This window comes from Lepisma saccharinum, chromosome 29, assembly GCF_977018435.1.
Source record: "Lepisma saccharinum chromosome 29, izLepSacc3.1, whole genome shotgun sequence".
Lineage (NCBI taxonomy): Eukaryota > Metazoa > Arthropoda > Insecta > Zygentoma > Lepismatidae > Lepisma > Lepisma saccharinum.
Window position 1 is genome coordinate 6588279 of NC_139257.1, and position 21451 is coordinate 6609729.

At 38.5% G+C, this 21451-nt stretch overlaps 1 protein-coding gene across 3 annotated transcripts in view; it reads left to right on the top strand.

The window, feature by feature from the left end:
* LOC145981554 (USP6 N-terminal-like protein) overlaps positions 1-21451 on the top strand; it is a 179898-nt gene that overhangs the window by 113335 nt on the left and 45112 nt on the right. The window contains exons 6-7 of one of the 3 annotated variants that reach the window (XM_083114873.1): positions 6420-6885; positions 18593-18655. In XM_083114873.1, the coding sequence (XP_082970999.1) occupies positions 6420-6885; positions 18593-18655 (529 nt within the window). The remainder of the gene's footprint in view (positions 1-6419; positions 6886-18592; positions 18656-21451) is intronic. The other 2 variants (XM_083114875.1, XM_083114876.1) reach the window with 2 other exon arrangements.

A 21451-nucleotide genomic window follows, 5' to 3' on the forward strand; every position in this document is an offset into this window, starting at 1 on the left:
TTTCTTGTTGTTATTAGCACCTCACTCTTTTCTGCACTGAATTTCATTCCTGCTCTTTCGATTTCCTCATTCCAACTATCAAGCTGTCTCTGTACTTCTTCTTCCCTGTTCCCCCATATTACTAAGTCATAATCAAAAACAGGGCCTTCATCTCCTCTCCTATCTTCTTCCCCATCTCTTCGTTGATTGCATCCACTGTAATTATGAAGAGCACTTACCTGTTTTAATCCATTACTTATACTGAACCACTCCATTCTTCCCACTGGTGTCTTCACACAGCTCTGGTTGGCCTTGTATGTGCTCTGCACTCCGCACACTATCTCTTTCTCGACACCTTTCTGTCTTAGAGTTTATAATGTGTACTTGGGTCGTATATGGGAGTTAAACACAAGGGTGGAAGTCACTTTGAGGCCATGGATAAACTCCTCGGCCAAGTAACGTACAAAGTCTTGATGTTTAGAAACAAAGAACACTAGGTAAATCGTTCGTTTCTACCCTATGCAGGGATCTCTAATAATTCCAAGTTATCACTTCAAACAACATTATTATATTCATTTACGCCATGTAAAAATGCAAGAACTCATATATATTGTCTTCACAACCTGCAAGAAATACACATCAGAATACTCAATTATGATTATCAATGTGGATTTAAATGTTACAGATCAAATTTTTCACATCAGACAGACACTTGAGAAAAAGTGGGAATATAATCAAAATGTCCATCAGCTATTCATTGCTTTCAAAAAAGCATATGATTCGGTCCAAAGAGATAAATTATATAATATATTAGTCGAGTTTGGAATACCTAAGAAGCTTGTTAATATGATAAAAGTAGCACCAATGAAACAGAAAGTAAAATTCATGTGGGTGTTAATGTGTCTGACAAATTTACAATTCATGATGAGTTAAAACAAGGAGATGCATTATCTCCATTGCTCTTTAATTTTGCCTTAGTATATGCTGTTAGGAAGGTAGAAGAAACTAACGAAGGACTAAAATTAAACGGTGTGACTCAGTTGTTAGCATATGCAGATGATGTAGACTTATTAGTGGATGATATAAATACAATTAAGAAGAATGCTAAAATATTTTTCAAAACTGCTAAAGAGATAGGTTTGAAAGTTAGCAAAGAGAAAACTAAATATATGCTTACAGGCCAAAACCAAGTGTTAATCAATAATAATCAAAGTCTAATTATTGATAACAACTCGTTTGAACCAGTTTCCAAATTCAAATACTTAGGAGTAATATTAACAACTGAAAATTATATTAAAGAGGAAATAAAAAGCAGGCTTAATTCAAGAAATGCATGTTACTTTTCTAATCATAAACTTTTGTCTTCTCATTTAATATCTAAGAAACTAAAAGTTAAAATATACAAAACAGTAATTTTGCCTGTAGTATTGTATGGGTGTGAAACTTGGTCCCTTACATTGAAAGAGGAACATAAATTGAGAGTATTTGAAAATAACATCTTAGAAAAATCTTTGGACCTAAAAGGGATGAGGAGACAGGTGTGTGGAGAAGGTTACATAATTTAGAACTAGATAATTTGTATTCATGTGCAGATATTATTAGAATAATTAAACCAAGAAGACTTAGGTGGGCATGCCATGTGGCACGAATGGGAGATGAAAGAGGAGTTCACAGGATTCTTGTTGGGAAACCAGATGGTAAGAGACCTGTAGGAAGGCCGAGACGAAGATGGAGGGACAATGTTGAGATGGACCTAAAGGAAATCGGTAGGGATGGAAAAGAGTATGTAGATCTTGCTCAAGATAGGGACAGATGGAAGGCCTGTGTTGCTGCAGCCACGAACCTTCAGGTTTAAGAAGGCTAGAGAGTTTGTTAGTTACATTCTCCAAAATTTTAACTACCTAACATCATTCCTCTTCCCTCGTACATATAGATAATTTGAATAGCTGGAAAGGGTTATAAATGGGAGGGAACAGCCTGTTTCCTCTGTTCAATGGAGGGACCGCCACTGATTGTATCCCATGCTTTTATTTGCAAATATGGCATCTGGTAAGTCTTTATGTGCGTTAATAAACTTTTTTCATGTAAGCACATGTTTAAAATTTCACACATAAGGAAACTTGATGAATTTAACTTGAGATTTGATATTTTTACACTAGAAACTCTGTTTGTTTTGTTTTGGATCAAGTCAACCCAATGTCTCCTGCAAAACCATATAATAAAGTGAAGTGCTCCCCTGTGCATAGCACCACGCCATGAAGGCATATAGGGGGTGTGGGGGTAACGCCCCACACTTTCTTGATCCGGTCGTGAGTGGGGGTGATATGATCAGCATCATGCCCCTGACCGCCTTTACCCCCCAGGGTTTCCCCCAGGTACCCATGTTATTCAACGCTGGGTGGGCACCGGGGCCGCTTCCACCGTTAGAAAAGTTCCCGGATTTGAACCGGCCAGGGATCGAACCCGGGACCTTTAGCATGGTAGTCAGACGCGTTACCGACTGAGCCACCGTGGCCACCGTATAATAGAGTACCGTAATGAGGGCTTTTTGCTTGGCATACAGAATTGATAGGTCTTCCGCTTGAGCAAAAAATGCTCGAACGAGCGGAATACACTCGAACTCTTGAAGCCTATTAGTACATGTATTTCCGCCATTTGTCTATGGTAGAGGGCTCTCAAATATGGATCGTGAAGTGAAAGACACAGTGAAAATGCAAATTAAGTGAACACAGTCATCATCTCCATGTTAAAATTCAGTTTTGTATGTTTTACAATACGCAGTGATATGTGAAAATGAAATAGATGATTGTGGGCTGAAACTACCTAGGCTGACATTTTGTTTCTAAGATTATTGTCACATTAAAATTATGTTTGATTGTATGTCATAACTACATGTTGTTATTTCACGGGATATGATTATCCTTTTCGGTAAGTGAACAATGATGTACACGTACTTGTTGCACTGTGATACTATATTATTAATTGCTTAGGCAGGTCTGTCAGCATGTGTATCCAAGGGTACCATTTTACGTTTCGGTCTGTAGATTCATATTTGTTGTATGTGAGCCTTACATAATAAAAGGTAAAGGTAAAGTGTTCCCCTGTGCATAGCACCACGCCATGAAGGCGTATAGGGGGTGTGGGGGTAACGCCCCACACTTTCTTGATCCGGTCGTGAGTGGGGGTGATGTGATCAGCATCACGCCCCTGACCGCCTTTACCCCCCAGGGTTTCCCCCAGGTACCCATGTTATTCGACGCTGGGTAGGCGCCGGGGCCGCTTCCACCATTAGAAAAGTTCCCGGATTTGAACCGGCCGGGGATCGAACCCGGGACCTTGAGCATGGTAGTCAGACGCGTTACCAACTGAGCCTTACATAATAATATATGGAATTATGATTGAGAATTGTAATTTCATAGAGTGGTTTTCTTCCATGTATGGGTTTTAGGTTGACATTGCTGCTTATTAGGCTCAGAAATACAGAACGTTGCCAATCATCCTACTACGAGTGTGGAAGACTCCAACGAGTTTGAGCGAGCGAGAGTGGTTCCGTGCAGCACTTAACCATATACGAAGGATAGAATTCCTCCTTGCCTTGCGTTGTTTGCATAAGCTGCACTCGGGAGAAGAGGAAAACGTTTTGAATGATATTAGAGTGATAACATACTGCTTCTACCTACTCCATTATCACCAAAGGAGTGCTCTGATTAGAATGTCTTATAACAACGAAGCACCAGACATTTCATCAGATGACTGATGAGTGGGGCTAAGATTTTTACAAGTCAAGTCACCAAATTATGTAAAATAAAAAATACCCTTATGACCTAAAATTGTAAAGATTATGCACTATAATTTGAAAAATATGCCCTTACAGCTGAACTGTTTCAAATGTCAATATTTAATATATGCCGAGATATTTTCACATACTATTTTTAGTTCATTTTATGAGCTCTGGGTTGTTTAATAATATGCTGGCCCCCGTGGCAAAGTGGTTAGCAAATCTCGCTACGATGCCAGGGTCATGGGTTCGAATCCCAGCCTGTACATGGGTGTTTGTTAGTGTCCATTCATCATATCATCACTCATCCCATCTTCGCAATTAGCCAAAAGTGGCACAAAAGTGAAGTAAACCGAAAGAGAGAGAGAATAAAAGAAGTAGTAAAATTGGTAAGCCCTTCCCATCTTTCCCCCTTCGTCCCTTCCCCTTTCACCCGTTGAAGAGAGATAGGGGGGGAGAGAGAGAGAGAGAGCATTATATATATATATATATATATATATATATATATATATATATATATATATATATATATATATATATCGTAACCCTCACCCCTGTAAAACAAATAAATCAAGTCAATTTTTTTACTGAACCCTGAGCCCTCCAAGTAAATATTTGCTTTGGGTTGTTTTGGGTCAAAGTCCATTTTCTGATTTCATTCCATGAGTAAAGGAGACTGGTTTTCACCATTTTTCAGAAAATGAACTGGTACGTATAATTGTAAAAAATTCAACAACTTGAGTAAACATGGGAGTAAGTAACGAATCCACTTCCAAAATACAAAAGTTTGCTGAATACGAGGGTCACTATTTATATTTTGACCCTTGGCAACACTGATTGAAGTTAGGCACGATTTGACGTTTGCACGGAATCGTCTGGCATTATTGACCATAACGTACTTCAAATGTTTTGTCAATAGTTTGATATGTGTTGTTTATGTTGCCTTGGAGATTGCGCGACAACAATAAAATGGAATTAACTCGTGAACATTTTCGTGCGATGATTTTTTACGATTTTCGACGTGGATTATCAAAACAAGAGTGCATCGATCAACTTACTTCCACATTTGGGGATGAAGCCCCATCCTTTGCCACTGTGAAACGCTGGTATAACGAATTTAACCGTGGCCGCCATTCGCTGACTGACGAGATTCGCGAAGGTCGTCCAAAATCAGTTGTTGTTCAAGAAAACATTGATGCTGTGCAAAACCTAATACTGCAAGATCGTCATGTGACATACTGTGAGATTGAGGCAACCATAGGAATTAGTTCCACCAGCATATATAAAATATTACATGATCATTTAGCTGTGAGAAAGGTATGTTCTCGTTGGATCCCACACAATTTGACAAAAACTCAAAAAGACGCTCGCGTCAATTGGTGCAAACAAATGCTCAATAAATACAATCGTGGTGCTGCAAAAGACGTATATAAGATTGTAACAGGTGACGAATCATGGATATATGCATATGAGCCGGAACGTAAACAGCAGTCGACTTTATGGGTGTTTCAAGATGAACCCAATCCAACAAAAGTTGTTCACGCTCGAAGCACATCGAAACAAATGGTCGCCTGTTTTTTCGGGAAAACTGGTCACGTGGCAACTGTGCCTTTAGAGGAACGTAGAACGGTCAACTCTGAATGGTACACAACAATTTGTTTGCCAGAGGTCTTCGGTCAAATACGGAAAACAAACAAACACCGTCGGATCATTCTTCATCAAGACAATGCCAGCTGTCACACATCTCGTCTAAGAACCGACTTAATGAACAGTCAAGAAATCGAATTGATAGGTCATCCGCCGTACAGTCCTGATTTGGCACCGAATGACTTCTTCTTGTTCCCGAATGTCAAGAATAAATTGCGTGGACAACGATTTTCGTCGGCGGAAGACGCCGTTGATGCGTTCAAAAACCATATTATGGAGGTGTCTCAAGAAGATTGGAAAAACTGCTTTGACAAATGGTTCGAACGAATGCAAAAGTGTATTGACCATAAAGGCGAAAAACAATAAAGCAGTTTTCAATGCCAAATTCCTGTTTTTTCATTGTTAGGCTCAAAATATAAATAGTGACCCTCGTATGACCCAAAATCTATGAAAATCTATCACATAGAAATGGCCAAATATCTCCTAAATAGCACCTCCGTTTAATTGGTTTCTTCATAATATGAATTTATACACCCTCTGTCTAAAAAGTTTGATTATTGGTCTGATATATCAACAGCAAAATGAGCCAGGTGTGCTTGCATGGATGTGGCTATTCAGAGACATGTCGATTGATTGATTTGCTTTATTTTACTTTGCCTTTTGTGCCACTTTTGGCTAATTTGTAAAGATAGGGATGAGTGATGATTGATTAAATTTATGCATGGACACTCACAAACATCCATGCCCAGGCAGGGATTCGAAGCACAATGTGCTAACCACTTCACCACGAGCACCAGCCAGAGACATGTCGAGAAGCATGGATTACACGTGGCCATCATTTTTTTGTAATTTTAAGGTCATTCTGTAGGTAATTTTTTTTAAAATTTTTTAGGTCATCAACTGCCGATCCCTATTGATCACCCTAATTTTTCGTTCTTTATATCATTTGTGTGATTTATTTTAGGGTTAATTGTTCATTATTTTGAAAAGTAAAATCCAGTCTTATCTTTTGCAGGTTCCGTTTACGCTCACCCTACGTGTATGGGATATTTATTTGCTGGATGGAGAAAGGGTTCTCACCGGCATGGCATATAATTTATTGAAAATGCATCGTCGAACTCTTTCACGGATAGGGATGGATGAAATCCTCCAGTTTCTTCAGGTCAGATTGGAGAACGATTTTGGTTTCGATGACGACACGGTCATAACAAACCTAGAGAAAAGTATGGACGAGCTGCGAAAGCAGAAACTAGACTACCCAGGTCCTGCACCTTCTCATGAACTTCCACAGAGGCCTTTCGGTTTGTTCATTGAACCCACGTTTGAGCAGAAAGTTGGCAGAAGAACTGAATTTAGTGAAACAGAGCATGCAGCAAGAGACAGTGTTATACTCCGCAGGGATACGGCAGTCGAGCTCGCAGCCGAAAGCAACGGGCACCAAAGGGATTCGCACATCTCTATAGGAGAAGGTGGGTTTAGGGGTAAGTCCGGCATGGCTGTATTCTTGCACTTTACAATTAATATAGAACTTAGTTTACCTTGAAATGCATGTTTTTTACATGGTTTGGTGATGGTGGATTAATTTTTATGCCACCTTTAAACAATCAGGTTACTACTTCCTTGTTACAGGGTGCAACATACTTTGTGGCCATGATCATCTGGAAGGATGCTACACTTGATGATCTCTGTAACTGCAAATACCATGATGATGTATCGCCGACATGATATGTATCACTAACATATGGTGGCGATACATCTTCAACATGATATATATTGCCAAATATCGTGACGATATATCACTGGCATGATATATATCGCTAAACTATCATGACAATATATTCCCAATATGATATTGCCAAATATCGTGACAATGTATCGCTGACATGATATATATCACCAAATATTGTGATGATATATCACCGACACAATATATATATCGCTAAAATATCATGGCGATACATACATCGTCAACTTGATATATTTTGCCAAATATTGTGACAATATATTGCTGACACGATATATATCATCAAATATAGTGATGATATATCATCGACATGATATTTATCACTAAAATATTCTGGGAATATATCGCCAAATATTGTGATGATACATCATTAACAAGATATATGTCACCAAATATTGTGACAATATATTGCTGACATGATATATATATCATCAAATATTGTGACGATGTATCACCAACATAATATATATCACTAAAATATTGTGGCAATATATCGCGAACATGATATATTGCTAAAATATCATGACTATATATTGCCAACATGATATATGTCACCGAATATTGACAGTATATCACTGACACCATATACGTGTATATCGCTAAAATATTGTGGTGATACATCGCCAACATGATATATATCATCAAATATTGTGACAATATGTCACCAACATGATATATATCGCCAAATATCGTTTAGTTGATATTGCCTGGATGATATTTTTTCAATATCTTGACATATCATAGTCTGTATGATACATCGGTCCAACACTAATGATAACTGGTTTCTCATTTCCTTCCTTCTCCCCCTTGTTTTACCAGTAGCATTTTTTCACTCTCCTATATACAGAGGCAGTTCTTTCATATAAAGAAATACAATAAAGTAACCTATTGAGAAGTTGTGAAGATTGTGGTCCAACCAGGTATCAAACCTGGATGTTGGGCATTCTCTGGCATTGCTCACTGGTTCATTAAGTTGAAGTCATGTATGAGGATTGTTTGATAAATAAGTTGACTTTACTCAATGTGATTCCAGAAGTGGTTTTTATTTGGCATATTCTACATGGTTGTTAAGGCAATGATCCCACAGATACACTAGCCTGTCAATTCCTTTTCTGTAGAACTCTTTGGCTGTGAAGCCGGGAAGAAAATGCATTTTGCACTTTGACGTCTGACACAAAGCACCTTCCCTTGTGGACCTTCTTCATTGGGCAGAACACGTGAAAATCGCAGGGTGATAAGTCGGGACTGTAGGGAGGGTGGGGTAGCACATCTCCTGCAGTCAACAGACATTGTTGCACGAACAATCTCTGCTGGGTGCACACCTTCAGCGAAAAGGAACTGAATCACACCGTTGTACATATCTGCAGGAATCCTTCCCTGCACTCATTCACATATGAGGGTCAAGCATCTACCTGCGGATTAAACAGACTGTGCATCTAACATGTGTATCAATGAACACATCAGTTTTCCTTATTTCAACATACACGAAGCCACAGGCCCAGTCCACTTATTTATGGAACAACCCTTATAAAAGAGAAATAATAGTAATATTTTCCCAAAGTGTGTGTGTTTGTTTGCATGCATGGTGAGTCATGGTTTCCTCATGGTTTCCCTATTCAATAAGAAGTAACCAAGTCAGACACAGCAGAAAGAAACATATCTTAAAACCACCGACCTGGACAAGATTCGAAAAGATGCAGAAAATGTGGAATGCTCTAAAATCGAAAGAAAGGACGACGTGGAGGCCCTGAATGATAACATTATCAGGTTAATAGATAAGTATGCCCCCCAGCGAAAAATTTGCGTAAGCATACCTCCCGCCCCCTTGATTTCAAATTGAGTAAGGGAATTCTGGAAGTTGGGCAACTACTTTCATCTGAGATATATATGAAATACAGGAGACCCAGATGCTCTCCTATCATAGAAATACTTTAGAAACAGAACCAAAAAAGCAGTCAGAAATTCAAAATTTAAACACTGGAACGAAATGGTAAATGTGAAGATAAAAATATGCTCAAAACTTATTTTCGAACCTCAGAAGCAAGGATTTTTACCAAATAAATAGAGAAATGCGCTCTCCTCAGATACATTTCAGCCGGATGCAGTAAACGAGTTCTTTGTTAACCCAAGTGCACACTCAGATAGCAATGCATCGGTGATTGATGAAACTAATACTTATCTTCATCAACCCAACAATGACACGTTCTTTTTTACCCCAGTAAGTAGCGAACGAGTATGTAAAATTATTAACAAAATGAAATCAAAAGCATGCGGTTGTGATGGCATAAACGTAACTGTTCTACAATATTGCATCTCCTTTTGCTACAAGCTCTGAACCTTAAGCTTATTAATATTAACGTTTTCCTTTCTAAAAGTTGGTTCCCTCAAAAATGGAAAAACTGCAAAGTAACACCTATACCTAAGAAAAACAATCCCACAGAAATTAAAGATCTAAGACCTATTAGCATTCTATCCACAATGTCCAAAATACTTGAAAAAGTAATTTATGAACAAATACTTCCGCACGTTCAAGGTTTCCTACCACACTTTCAATCTGGTTTTAGAAAAATGCATAGTACTTGCACTGCACTGGTGGATAAAAAAGGTAAAAAGGTAAAGTGCTCCCCTGTGCATAGCACCACGCCATGAAGGCGTATAGGGGGTGTGGGGGTAACGCCCCACACTTTCTTGATCCGGTCGTGAGTGGGGGTGATGTGATCAGCATCACGCCCCTGACCGCCTTTACCCCCCAGGGTTTCCCCCAGGTACCCATGTTATTCGACGCTGGGTAGGCGCCGGGGCCGCTTTCACCGTTAGAAAAGTTCCCGGATTTGAACCGGCCGGGGATCGAACCCGGGACCTTGAGCATGGTAGTCAGACGCGTTACCGACTGAGCCACCGCGGCCACTGGTGGATATCATAGACAATATAAGTAAAGGAATAGACGAAAATAAAGTTACACTTTTAGTCTTGTTCGACTATTCAAGGGCTTTCAACTCGATTAATCATTAATTGCTATGGTCCAAACTGTATCACTATGGCATTACTGGAAACGTGCTAAATTGGTTTCATTCATATCTCGGCAACAGAAAACAATGTGTCAAATATCAGGAACTGGAAGTTCAATAAGGCATCCCTCAGCGAAGTATAATAGGTCCACTACTCTATATGATTTATGTAGCTGATTTCGGCCATGCTGTCCAATATTGCCACTACCATAAGTATGCTGATGATTCTCAAATCTGTATTCAGTGTAATAAAGAAGATTACAATAATGCAATGGCCAAACTCCAATTCGATCGTGACATTATAACAAATTGGTCACGTAGAAACTCCCTTCAATTAAATCCAACAAAATCTTGCTTCATGATCATAGGAACTTCATAGAAACACTCTTTCTCTTCCAACTCTCTGCAGTATCCCACTAAGCGAAGTGGATTCAAGCAAAAACTTGAGCATTGTGTTCGATCGACACTTAAATTGGGAGGCACAAGTCAAATTTATTGTGAAAATTGTATGGTGGAACTTAACTCTTTGTATAATTTAAAACATACTTTGGATGCTAATGTTAAAGATTGCCGTATGCACTCGTCCTATCCTATTCTTTACTGGATTCACAAGAACAAAGCACTTAAATTGTAAAAATTGCCATAAGTGACGTAAACAAGTGCTATGTAGATTTTAAGGCTATTTTGAGTTCAGATATTTTTTTCTGTTTTTGACGGAATTCTATTCAAGAATCTTAGTTTTACAGCACTGATTATTCAACTATCATGTTCAGACATAATTTCTGAGGTTAAGTTTAAATTAAACTTGCAATTTTGTGTAATAGCAGCACATTCAACATCAAATTCCACATCACAAGCGTGGGGACTCAACAGGAGTGCTGCCACCTACAATAGTTTGTTTTGACCAGGACCGTTGTACAGTGATCACTTTTAATTGCCTATTATAATTGACGAAAAGTAAAGTTCCTCATTAATATTTTATGCATTATCATAAGTAGTAGTGTGCATAAATCTTTGGATCTGTGTCTCAAATCCGTATGAGCCTTCCAATAAGTTCAGCCGAAATAAATAATCATGGATTATGTAACAAATGCAAGACAATTATATTTTGATTTTTTAATGTTAGTACTTGGTAAGTCTTTCAGGGGGGTTACAGGTGGACCTCCCCCCCCCCTTATGGCCATACTTCCACTTTACCTCTGTAGATAACACAGTTTCTAAACTTAAAGCTTTACTTGAACAAATGGCAACTACAGGTTATAACTTGCATTCTTTCAGAATCTTATTTACTTTTAACCTTACTTTATCCATGTATTTGTAACCTGATGTGAGGAAAGCTGCAATATGGGTTATTTTAATAAAAGAATGCAAACATTTGGTCCGTATTCATGTGAACAAAGTTTGAGGATTTATATGAAGGTATTCTCATCAGCAGCATCTGAATGTACGTAGGCTGTTCAATAAGTTTTGCCTCCTGGGCTATAACGTTTTTAATGAGTAAGAGAAGTTTATTATTTTACATTCAAGTGAAAGTTTGGAATGTCCTCTTTTAAAGGGGAGCATCACTTTTCAATGTAGTCCCCACCAGCATTGATACTCTTCCGCCATCGGTACACTAGTTTCTGCATGCCTTCACAACACCAATGGCACACCTTTCCAGTTGATGGCTGTGTCTTAAACTACTTTGGATGAGGTGAGTCCAGATGCCTGTCATTTAGTCGGTGGATCACAAAGATGAGCCCATGTCCCATCGGCGTTGACAATGTAACATAGAAAGTCATCCCTCCATCTTGTAATGCTCCAAATTTTGCTGACACATTTGCACGAGGTCTAACAAGGGACCCACCTGGAACACACTTTTTTAACCCCAGTTCGTTGTTGATGATGTAATTCACTGTTACAAGCCAAGCGATAAGCCCAGAATGTGTCTCCCTGCTTAATGCGCAATTACCACAAATCAGTTCATCAACATGCACCACCATCTCCTGAATGGATGCACAGAGAGGGCATCCACTGTGGTCAGGCTGGATTAAGGTGGGTGCTATTGATGCTGAAATAGGTCCAGATGAAAACAGACGAGAATTTTCTGAAAGCTGAACAGTTTTCTTTTGCTATATTAACCTGAAAATAAATCTTAGAATGAAATTTGGAGCCCCAATTTCGGACGCGTAGACATAGCATTACTTATACAGTTACTATTATTCTTTGCGCTGTGACGTAACTATAACGTTGTGTTTATTGTTCACCAAAGATTTCAAGCATCAGGCCCAATTTCATTTTAATCCGGCCCTGACTGTGGTGATTGTCCTTAAAGTTGCTCTGGCTGGGTTGTCCATGTGTACAGTCATGCAGACTGCAGGGTGCACCATCTCCTGACCTTGACATCACTGCATGTTTCCCCACACATGGCATGCATCCAATGTTGGATTACAATAGGTGGAACATCTTCCGCAGCCGGAATTTCAATCACAGCATGCTGTTTGAATCGTACATCCACGTGGTCCGACATCTTTCAAGCTACTGCTCCGACGTCAGTGGCACTACTTCAAACAGAAAATACCCTCTGAGAGTAGACATTCCAATTTTTTATTTACATTTAAAATTATAAACATCCCTCACTCAATAAAAAAGTTATAGCTAGGAGGCAAAACTTATTGATCAACCCTCGTATCTTCAGTGTATTAAATAATTCATACATAAGCATGATGATAATTAATATTAGTCAGTGTGTTGGTACCCATGCATGGCAGAGATACAAGCACAACCATATTATCATTATCATCTCTCTGAATCTGAGTAATTATTCCATTCAGATCCTCAAAGTTTATTCACAGGAAAACCACAGGAACATGAAGTACATGCACTTCATGAAAGCTTGTATATTTTTCATGATGGATGCACTGAACACAGTTTAAGTATTACCTACGTAAAGTTTCATGTTTCCACGTTTCACAATTGGATAATTTTTTCCAATTAATTTCGAAGGCTCACTGCCTTCATTCACTAATATTATGGCATCTACATCTAAGGGTAGACGCCGTACCCTTAGTGAATGAAGGCAGTGAGCATGGCTACTCACCTTGAATTCTGCATGAAATATCGTCTCTGGGAATCAAGCGTGATTTCTGCGCACATTTTTCTCCTTAGACGTGAAAAATTGCAACTTTTATTAATCCAAATCCCATTGAATTTTAAATTCTACAAGGCAAGTTTTTCAAAGTTTAGCTTTTATTTTTATTGAGGAATGAAAAGAAAGCTGTGTTGAAAATAAAACAGAATTATCTCAATCCGTTTACTTTATTAGTGTCTTTTGCAGAAACATCTATCTATCAGACGGGTAAAGTTGAGTTTGAAATTCTTATACAATTAGCAATTTTTCATATATTAGTATAACATTTTTAACTTGTCTTGTAGATATATTTCAAATCTGAGTATGCAAAATGGCATTGGACCTTTGGCAGCCAGCCGTAAGGGCGAATTTTTTCAAATTTTCAAAAAAAATGTTTTTCAAATGGAGAGGTCAGGGTCCAGAGTCGAGCCTTAAATTAAATATTTATATATAAATATACCATTTAATTGAATTGAATTAAAATTTTTAGAATTAAACAGACCCTTTATATTGTTAATATATTTTTGTGTGTGTATCTGGGTGGATGGTGAGAGGCGGTAATACAGAAGGTTGATAGAAAAAGACATCTCTTGAGTTTGTAGAAAGGTAGAAAGTTTGCCTTGGAAACCGGGAATTGTACTTGAAATTTATCATGGTCCTAGATTGGCCACCCTGTATTCGGAAAAAACTATCCAATTATGCAACGCGGAAACACGAAAGTTCTCGTAGATAATACTGTTCATTTTTATTAATATATAAGCCTTTGTAATTCTAACTACTGCTCGTACTTGCAGATTGGGTGCGATATAATACCTCACATTCTCCCAACTTTTCTACCCATGACCTCTCCAGAACCAAGACCCTTGAATCCTCTGCTCGGTACATTATTGTTGAAGGCACTGAATCACCTTACCGCTCGAGGGATTTGGAAAGAAAAGTGAAGACTTTACCTAGAGGAAACAGATATACCTTAAGGCAATTTACGGATATTGAGTGAAATTACAGGTGCTGAATGTAGCATAGAAGTAATGTTTGCAATTTTGTAATTTATACAAGGATTTCAGCAAAAGTCATGGCAACCATTTTTTTTTTTCACGATAACGTCTGTCAGGCAAGAAATTATACGGTGGAGACCCCATCGCATGCAATGTATTGGGATGCCACTAGATGGCAGTCGCTGCCAAGACTTTGAACTGAGGGAAGTGGGAAGTCAGTGCATGTGTAACAGTCGTTCAGGTTGAATGTGACCCAGCATGAACAGCTTTCTTATGTGAAAATAGCAGTTCTCCGTGGAAGGAATGTGAGAGAATGTCACACTGAGCTTGTGGAAGCTTTAGGAAATTATGCTCTACCATATCGAACTGTTGCGAGGTGGGCAGCAGCATTCGGGCGTGGAAGAGAAGCAACTGCCGATATGCAACATTCAGGACGACCTGTGACTGTGCGTATTTTGTCTTTTTCTCTATCCTGATACAGATCTCTATGTTGTTCAAAATTCTTACATTAAATGTTAGCATATATCATGACCTTCGAATTGTATATTTTACAATTTCTTGCCTGACCCGCATTATCGTGGAAAAAAAGTAGTTGCCTTGACTTTTGCTGTAACCCTCGTATATTGAGTGAGCAAAAATTTAGTTATTGTAACTTGAAGTATTAGCACATTGTTGTTCATGTTACTTATTAATATATTTATGGAATATATTGCCAACATCTGTCGTAGAGTGGTTGATATTTGGTACGGCCAATAAATAACTGGATTAATACCGTGAATAAGTGAAATAAAGTGACAGAGTGATGAAACTTACGGGATATATTTGTACCAGCTGGTTGCCTAAGGGTTAAAGGTTGAATCTGGTGCAAATCGCTTGGAGCCAGGTCGAGACTCTTAAGGAGAGTTTTGCAGTAACTTGCTGCCAAGTTCTCGTAGTGTGCAAATCATGTGGTGAGCAGTATGCAACCATGCATTGTCATTAGTAATCAAACCATGCTATTTTTCCTTGATAGCATTATGCAGGGTGGCTACTAACCGGAAATTCTGGGAATTATGCATGAATTATTGGATCCGGGAATTCTAAGTGAATTGTGCGCAATTTTTTCTCCATAGATGTGAAAAATTGCAATTTTTTTAATCCAAATCCCATTGATCTGGTGCATATTTATAAATGTCCTGAGAATAAGCTGCGTGGAAAATAAAACAGAATTCCCTCAATCCGTTTACTTTCTTAGTGTCCCTTGCAGAACAATCTAGTCTGAGTATGTAAAGTGGCGAATGTAAACTCCGCATGGAGTAACATGGGTCCCAGTCACCTCATATGTTAATCATTGTTAGACGTACATGGCACCATACAGTAATCATAAGATATCTGGTTCACATATTTTGCCCCAAATAACGGGTGATCATTTTATCGTGCACATCATTATACTATACACTATAATTCCACTATGGACAATAATACAGAGATACTCACATTTGATTTCATACATGAAATTTAGTTATGCACAAATGGTAATGTCTTACAGCAAGTGTTGGAAATGTCCACCTGCTTCCTGAAGGCAGGTCCGAACCTTTCGCACCATATTTGTTGACACCCTTCGTAGGACATCAGGGCTAATGGAATTCATCTCTTGAGTAATGCCTCACTCCAGGTCTTGTGGAGTACGTGGGTTTGCTTGATATACACGCCCTTTCCAAAAAACCCAGAGAAATGAGTCTGGTAATGGGAACAAGGGGGCCACAGACCCTTTGAGATCAAGCGATCATCAAACATTTCTTCCAAAACTTCCATGGTGTTGTGGATGTATGGCACATTGCCCCTTCTTGTTGCAGGTAACAATAGCATTCATCACGCTGGAGATGAGCGACAAATTGCATACTGATATCCTGGTATGCCCGACTGTCAAGGGTTTCGTAAAAAAAATCGGGCCCACTATTCGTCGTCTAGAAATTGCACACCAAACCCCTACCTTCTGCGAGTGCAGTGGCGATTCATATAAGATGTGTGGATTATGTGTTGACCAATATCTGTTGTTCTGACTATTGATGTAACCGCTAAGGTGAAAATACGCCCCATCACAAAAAAACACATTATCCAGGAAGTCCATCCCATTACTTTCTGCCTGGTTGATAAACCACTGGCAGTACCTTATTCTTTATTCTTTTTCTTTTTTGCACTCCAGAGAGATATTCCTGTCTGCGATGCTAATTTACGCAAACTTTTCCTTGGAGACCGTTCAAGTACTGTACGTACCTCTTCCATTTTTCCTTCTGTCAATACTGAAGCATGCCTATTCTTCTTCTTGTCAGCAACACTCCCGGTTTCTCGAAAGCAACTGATGATTCACGTTACTGTTGACTTTTTTGGCACAGGTGCACGTGGAAATCTAACACGAAATTGTTTTGTAACATAGTCATATGACTTGCTTTCGAAGTACACCTTGACAATAAACACCCGCTGTGCTATTGAAAATGGCATGATTATTCACAAGGAACATGCCATACCACACCACACTGCATGTTCTGTAATCACAGACCATGTGCTCTTTACGTGCAAAAATCAGTATTGCATACTGCACGCTGCTACCACCTACCGATAGGTTAGCTAACTACGTAGCCAACACCTAGACAAGCATCAACTACCTTTTAAAACATACAAAAATGAAACTAAAACGTGGTCACTCAATGTCAGTGTGCTCAAGACAAATAATGTGATACCAATGTGCACGATAAAATGATCACACTGTATAAGAAAGTCATGAAAAAAAAAAATAATCCGATTCATTGTAGTACGCATGTATAGCATAGAAAATACTAATCTAATAGCAATAATGGTAATAACGAGAAGGAAGGAGCATTTGTTTTCAAAGACAATTGTTTTTGAATTGTTATTTGGAAATAAGGAACAGCTGTTACACTGATTTTCATAAGCATCTGAAAACATTAAAAATCACAGCATGCAACCAATTGAAATGGCTGCCAGATTCAAACACAAACCTGGTAAAAAAACAAAAAAAACTTGGTTTTGGAACTCTCTAAGGATATAGAAAGAAGTGGTTAAATTATTAATATATTTTGAAATGGTGAAGCGACAAGGATTGGTTTCAAATGGTATGGAATGATAAGCTCTCAACAAGCATGCCACCATAAACATATAATGCAACTGCAAGATCCCATAAAGAAATAATGCCATTAATGACCGAACTGAAAAGTACTTGTCAAAATTGAACCAAACCCAATCAGAAGTTTAACATACGAGACTTGAAATTGCCTCTGAAGAAGCTAAGTGTGAATTTACATAATGTATTTCTTCAAAATTTGAATAACCACTCACTAGATCTTGAAAATACTGTAAATAACCTTTGATTTGTCATGGATTCCCACCTGGAATGGGCAGATCATATTTCAGGCCAGATATGCTAAACCAACAAATGTGGTGAGGCTAGTTTTGGCTACATGTTAGAAATCATGAATTTTGCTGTTAGTTGTTAGCCAACATTCTTGCTGTTGCAAATGTCATTTTACAAAGCAGACATTTTAGAAAACTAGTTTGCTAGTGTGAACTGGATTGTGCAATTCCAGTAACTCTCAAACCTTAAGATATTTCTTGAAATTATATTGTTGTTCAGTCAGAGAGAGAGTGTATGTGTGATGAGAGTGAGTGTGTGTTCGTGTAGAGAGAGAGAGAGAGAGAGCGAGAGAGAGAGAGAGAGAGAGAGAGAGAGAGAGAGAGAGAGAGAGAAAGAGAGAGAGAGAGAGAGAGAGAGAGAGAGAGAGAGAGAGAGAGAGAGAGAGAGAGAGAGAGAGTGAGAGAGTGAGAGAGTGAGAGAGTGAGTGAGTGAGTGAGTGAGTGAGTGAGTGTGTGTGTGTGTGTGTGTGTGTGTGTGTGTGTGTGTGTGTGTGTGTGTGTGTTTTTTTCATGTAGAGAGAGTCAGAGGGAGTGAGAGAGAGAGTGTGTGTGTGTGTGTATAGAGACAGTCAAAGTGAGTGAGTGAGGGTGTGCGTAGAGAGAGAGTGAGTGTGTATGTGGTGAGAGTGTGTTCATGTAGAGAGAGTCAAAGTGAGTGAATGAGAGAGTGTGTGTGTGTGTAGAGAGAGAGTTAGTGACAGAGTGTGTGTGTAGAGAAAGAGAGTTTGCAAGTGTGTGTAAAGAGAGTGAGTGTGTGTGTACAGAGAGAGTTCATGTGTGTGTGTGTGTGTGTGTTTGTTTTTTTCAATAGTAAGAGAGGATAACTAAAGAATACTATAACTACTGTTGCTCTTAATTTTTGCAAGCTAACTGTAATATTGTTCTTGTAATCCAATTGTAACATGTTGAATTTGTTCCTAGAGTGTGAGTCAAAGCCGAAGGATCAGCAGGGCTTCCATAACGGTTCAGTGCAGATGCTTGAAGGTATTTGGATTTTGAATGCCTTGCTGATGAACTTAGTCTTGGAATAGGCATGTTGAAAATTTCAGCCCAGTTTCTGACTTAATATATGTGTTATTCCTCCATTAATAAATCGTTTTCTAGTTGTTTGTGCATGCACTTGGCTTTCAAATAACATAATTTTGCTTTTGTTGGTTTTACAGAACAAGCATGAAAATATGATTTTAGCTTTGCTGTAAGATTTACGAACTTTTAAATTTAGTTCAAGTATCTCTATTTTGCATCAGAAAAAATGAAGATGTGTACATTGCAATCTTAGCTGATATGCTGGGAAGTCTGAGACTTACATCAGCTGTAGCTGACCCTACTGAAAATTCTGTCTACTGTTTTCAGTTGATGAACTGTACTACTGCTACTTTTTTCTACTCTTTTTGGTAGTCCAACTGTGTCTCCTGTCTTAAGTAGCTGAACTGTACTCTTAATGTTTTCAGTAACATAATTGTACAAGTAGCATCTTTTATTGTGTTCAGTATATTGCTATGTGAAAACAGTACCGTTATCAGTAGTGAAAAAAAAATCTATGCAACTAAAATAAATGTATGGTAAAGCATGTGGAATTTGCTACTTAGGAATGCTTTCACACAACAAGAAAATGAAATATAGTGAACACGTTTTTGAGCGTGTAGCTTCATTGTGGTTAATGTACTTGTAGAAAATTGTTTTAGACATTAATTGACATATTGTTCTTCCTATATTCATACAAAAACAGTGAAAAATTAGTTTAAACAAAGACTTGGCCCTCAATGTTTGAAATGGACATTTCCACTCAATTTTTTTTACAACAATTTTAAAAACTACACCCTGGAAAAATGACCCCTGCAAGTTCTCGCGTTTCTCTGCGTCCAGTTTAAGGCAGAAACGAGACTTCCAAAGTTGCGAGGCTAGCGTTGCGCTGAAAACACGCCGCCGCCATGTCACTACGTCACTCCTTAGGGAGAGCTCGTTTGTCGTCTGCTTCGAGCGTCCAGTTCCGGATGGGTAGCCCACGGTGAGTGAACACGTGCGCAGCAGTTTTACAAATCTGTACCGATTTAAATAATGGAAGAAGGAGCGATAGGAGAAAGGAAAGCTATGCTTTGTAATGATCATTCTTCTATGAAATATCCGTGCTGCTCACGTGCAAGATAAATGAAAGGGTTCAGCTGTGTGTGTGTTCTAAGGCCATGCGAAAAGTATTGCTTATAAAATTGGTTGTTGACCAGACACTCAAAAATATTTTTTAAACTTATATTTATCGATATTTACCGTAACCTATGTAGTGCAAAATAGGAATTTTCACATTCTTCACTTTACTTATAAAGCCTATTTAATTTTCTTTTCCATAAAGCAATTTCAGTTTGTGTTCCATTTCTTTTGCGCAAATTATGATCAAATATTTTTGTGCAGATAAGAGAAAATACACTGAGAAGATTACATTAGTTGCACAGTACATATCTATACTTAGTTTATGTATAATTATTAAAAGGAAATAATGTATATAACCATGGTCGTATTTAAGGGGGATTCAACGGGTCCAACCCCCCTCTTTTTTTGGTTCACTAAAATTACCAGTTTCCTTGTTCTATCCGCTTGTTCATAAAAAATTCCTTCAGACTTATTTCATTCTCTTAAATTAGAGACGTATAGGACGGGATACGGATGGGAAGGAAATTTCGTAATTCCACACACCAGATGGGACTGCAGACCAATGTCTGCAATTTCCTGATAGTTTCTGAATTTCTGCGATAAGAAACTGCATTGAGACTGTCAAATCAGTAATTTTTCCCCCATGAGTCATCTTATAGATATTTGGTTCTTAAAAACGTAGTGACACAAGATGAACAGAAAAGTATCAATACTAGCGTGACTTCGTGACTACATACACACAACTTTGTCGGGTCCAACATCCCCTCCCCCCATGCTTCCCAACAAGCTTCCGGCCAGCAGTGTTCTGGATTTTCACCTACGAAATAAAGCAACCCTAATCATACCAAAAGTTAATCCATCCAAAGTTGATCCTATCGAGACGAGAAATGGCAGCCTTGGTCTCGTTCTCGTTGAGAGTTGTAAATGTCTGTCTCGTGTTTATTTGTAAATGTCTCATTGACAGTCTCGTCTCCATTTATAAACATCCGTCTCGGTTTGGGAGGGCAATTCTCGTTCTCGTCTCAAGTCTAGAAAAATATAGAATTAACAACGTATGCAAAGGCTTATCATTATAAATACAAAAAAAGAAAACTCTTAATATTTTTTTTATTACTTTTTTTTTACTCCTCGTTTCGACGGTACAGCCCTCGAAATCTAAATATTATCCTGCTTATATATATGCAAACCAAACTGCAGATTCAGAATTACCAGAAAGGAACTGGCGTTGTAATTATTATACACAAAATACATGATTTATCTGAGGAAGTCGCATGTTCCAGGTTTGACTCTCGACCTGGGCATGACTGTTTCCTTGGGAGTGACATTTCATTGAACTGGAAATTGTTACATGGGAGGATGTTTGTTCGAGACTTTGGGGACAGCTAGGGGGATGCTTCTATTGTTAATGTTAGTGTTGCTCACCGTCTCATAAAAGGAGATGGGACAAGTGAATGTTTTCGAAATGAGATGGGATAGAAGGAAAAGTTCGTCTCTTATCATGGCAGGTTGGGTGATACTTAGATTGTGCAGTTGGTGGTAGTGTGTGTGTGTGGGGGGGGGGGTGTACTCCTGCACCCCGACTTCGAATACTGCTTGTAGTTATTCATCTTAATTGTAGCGATTAGCCAAAAGTGG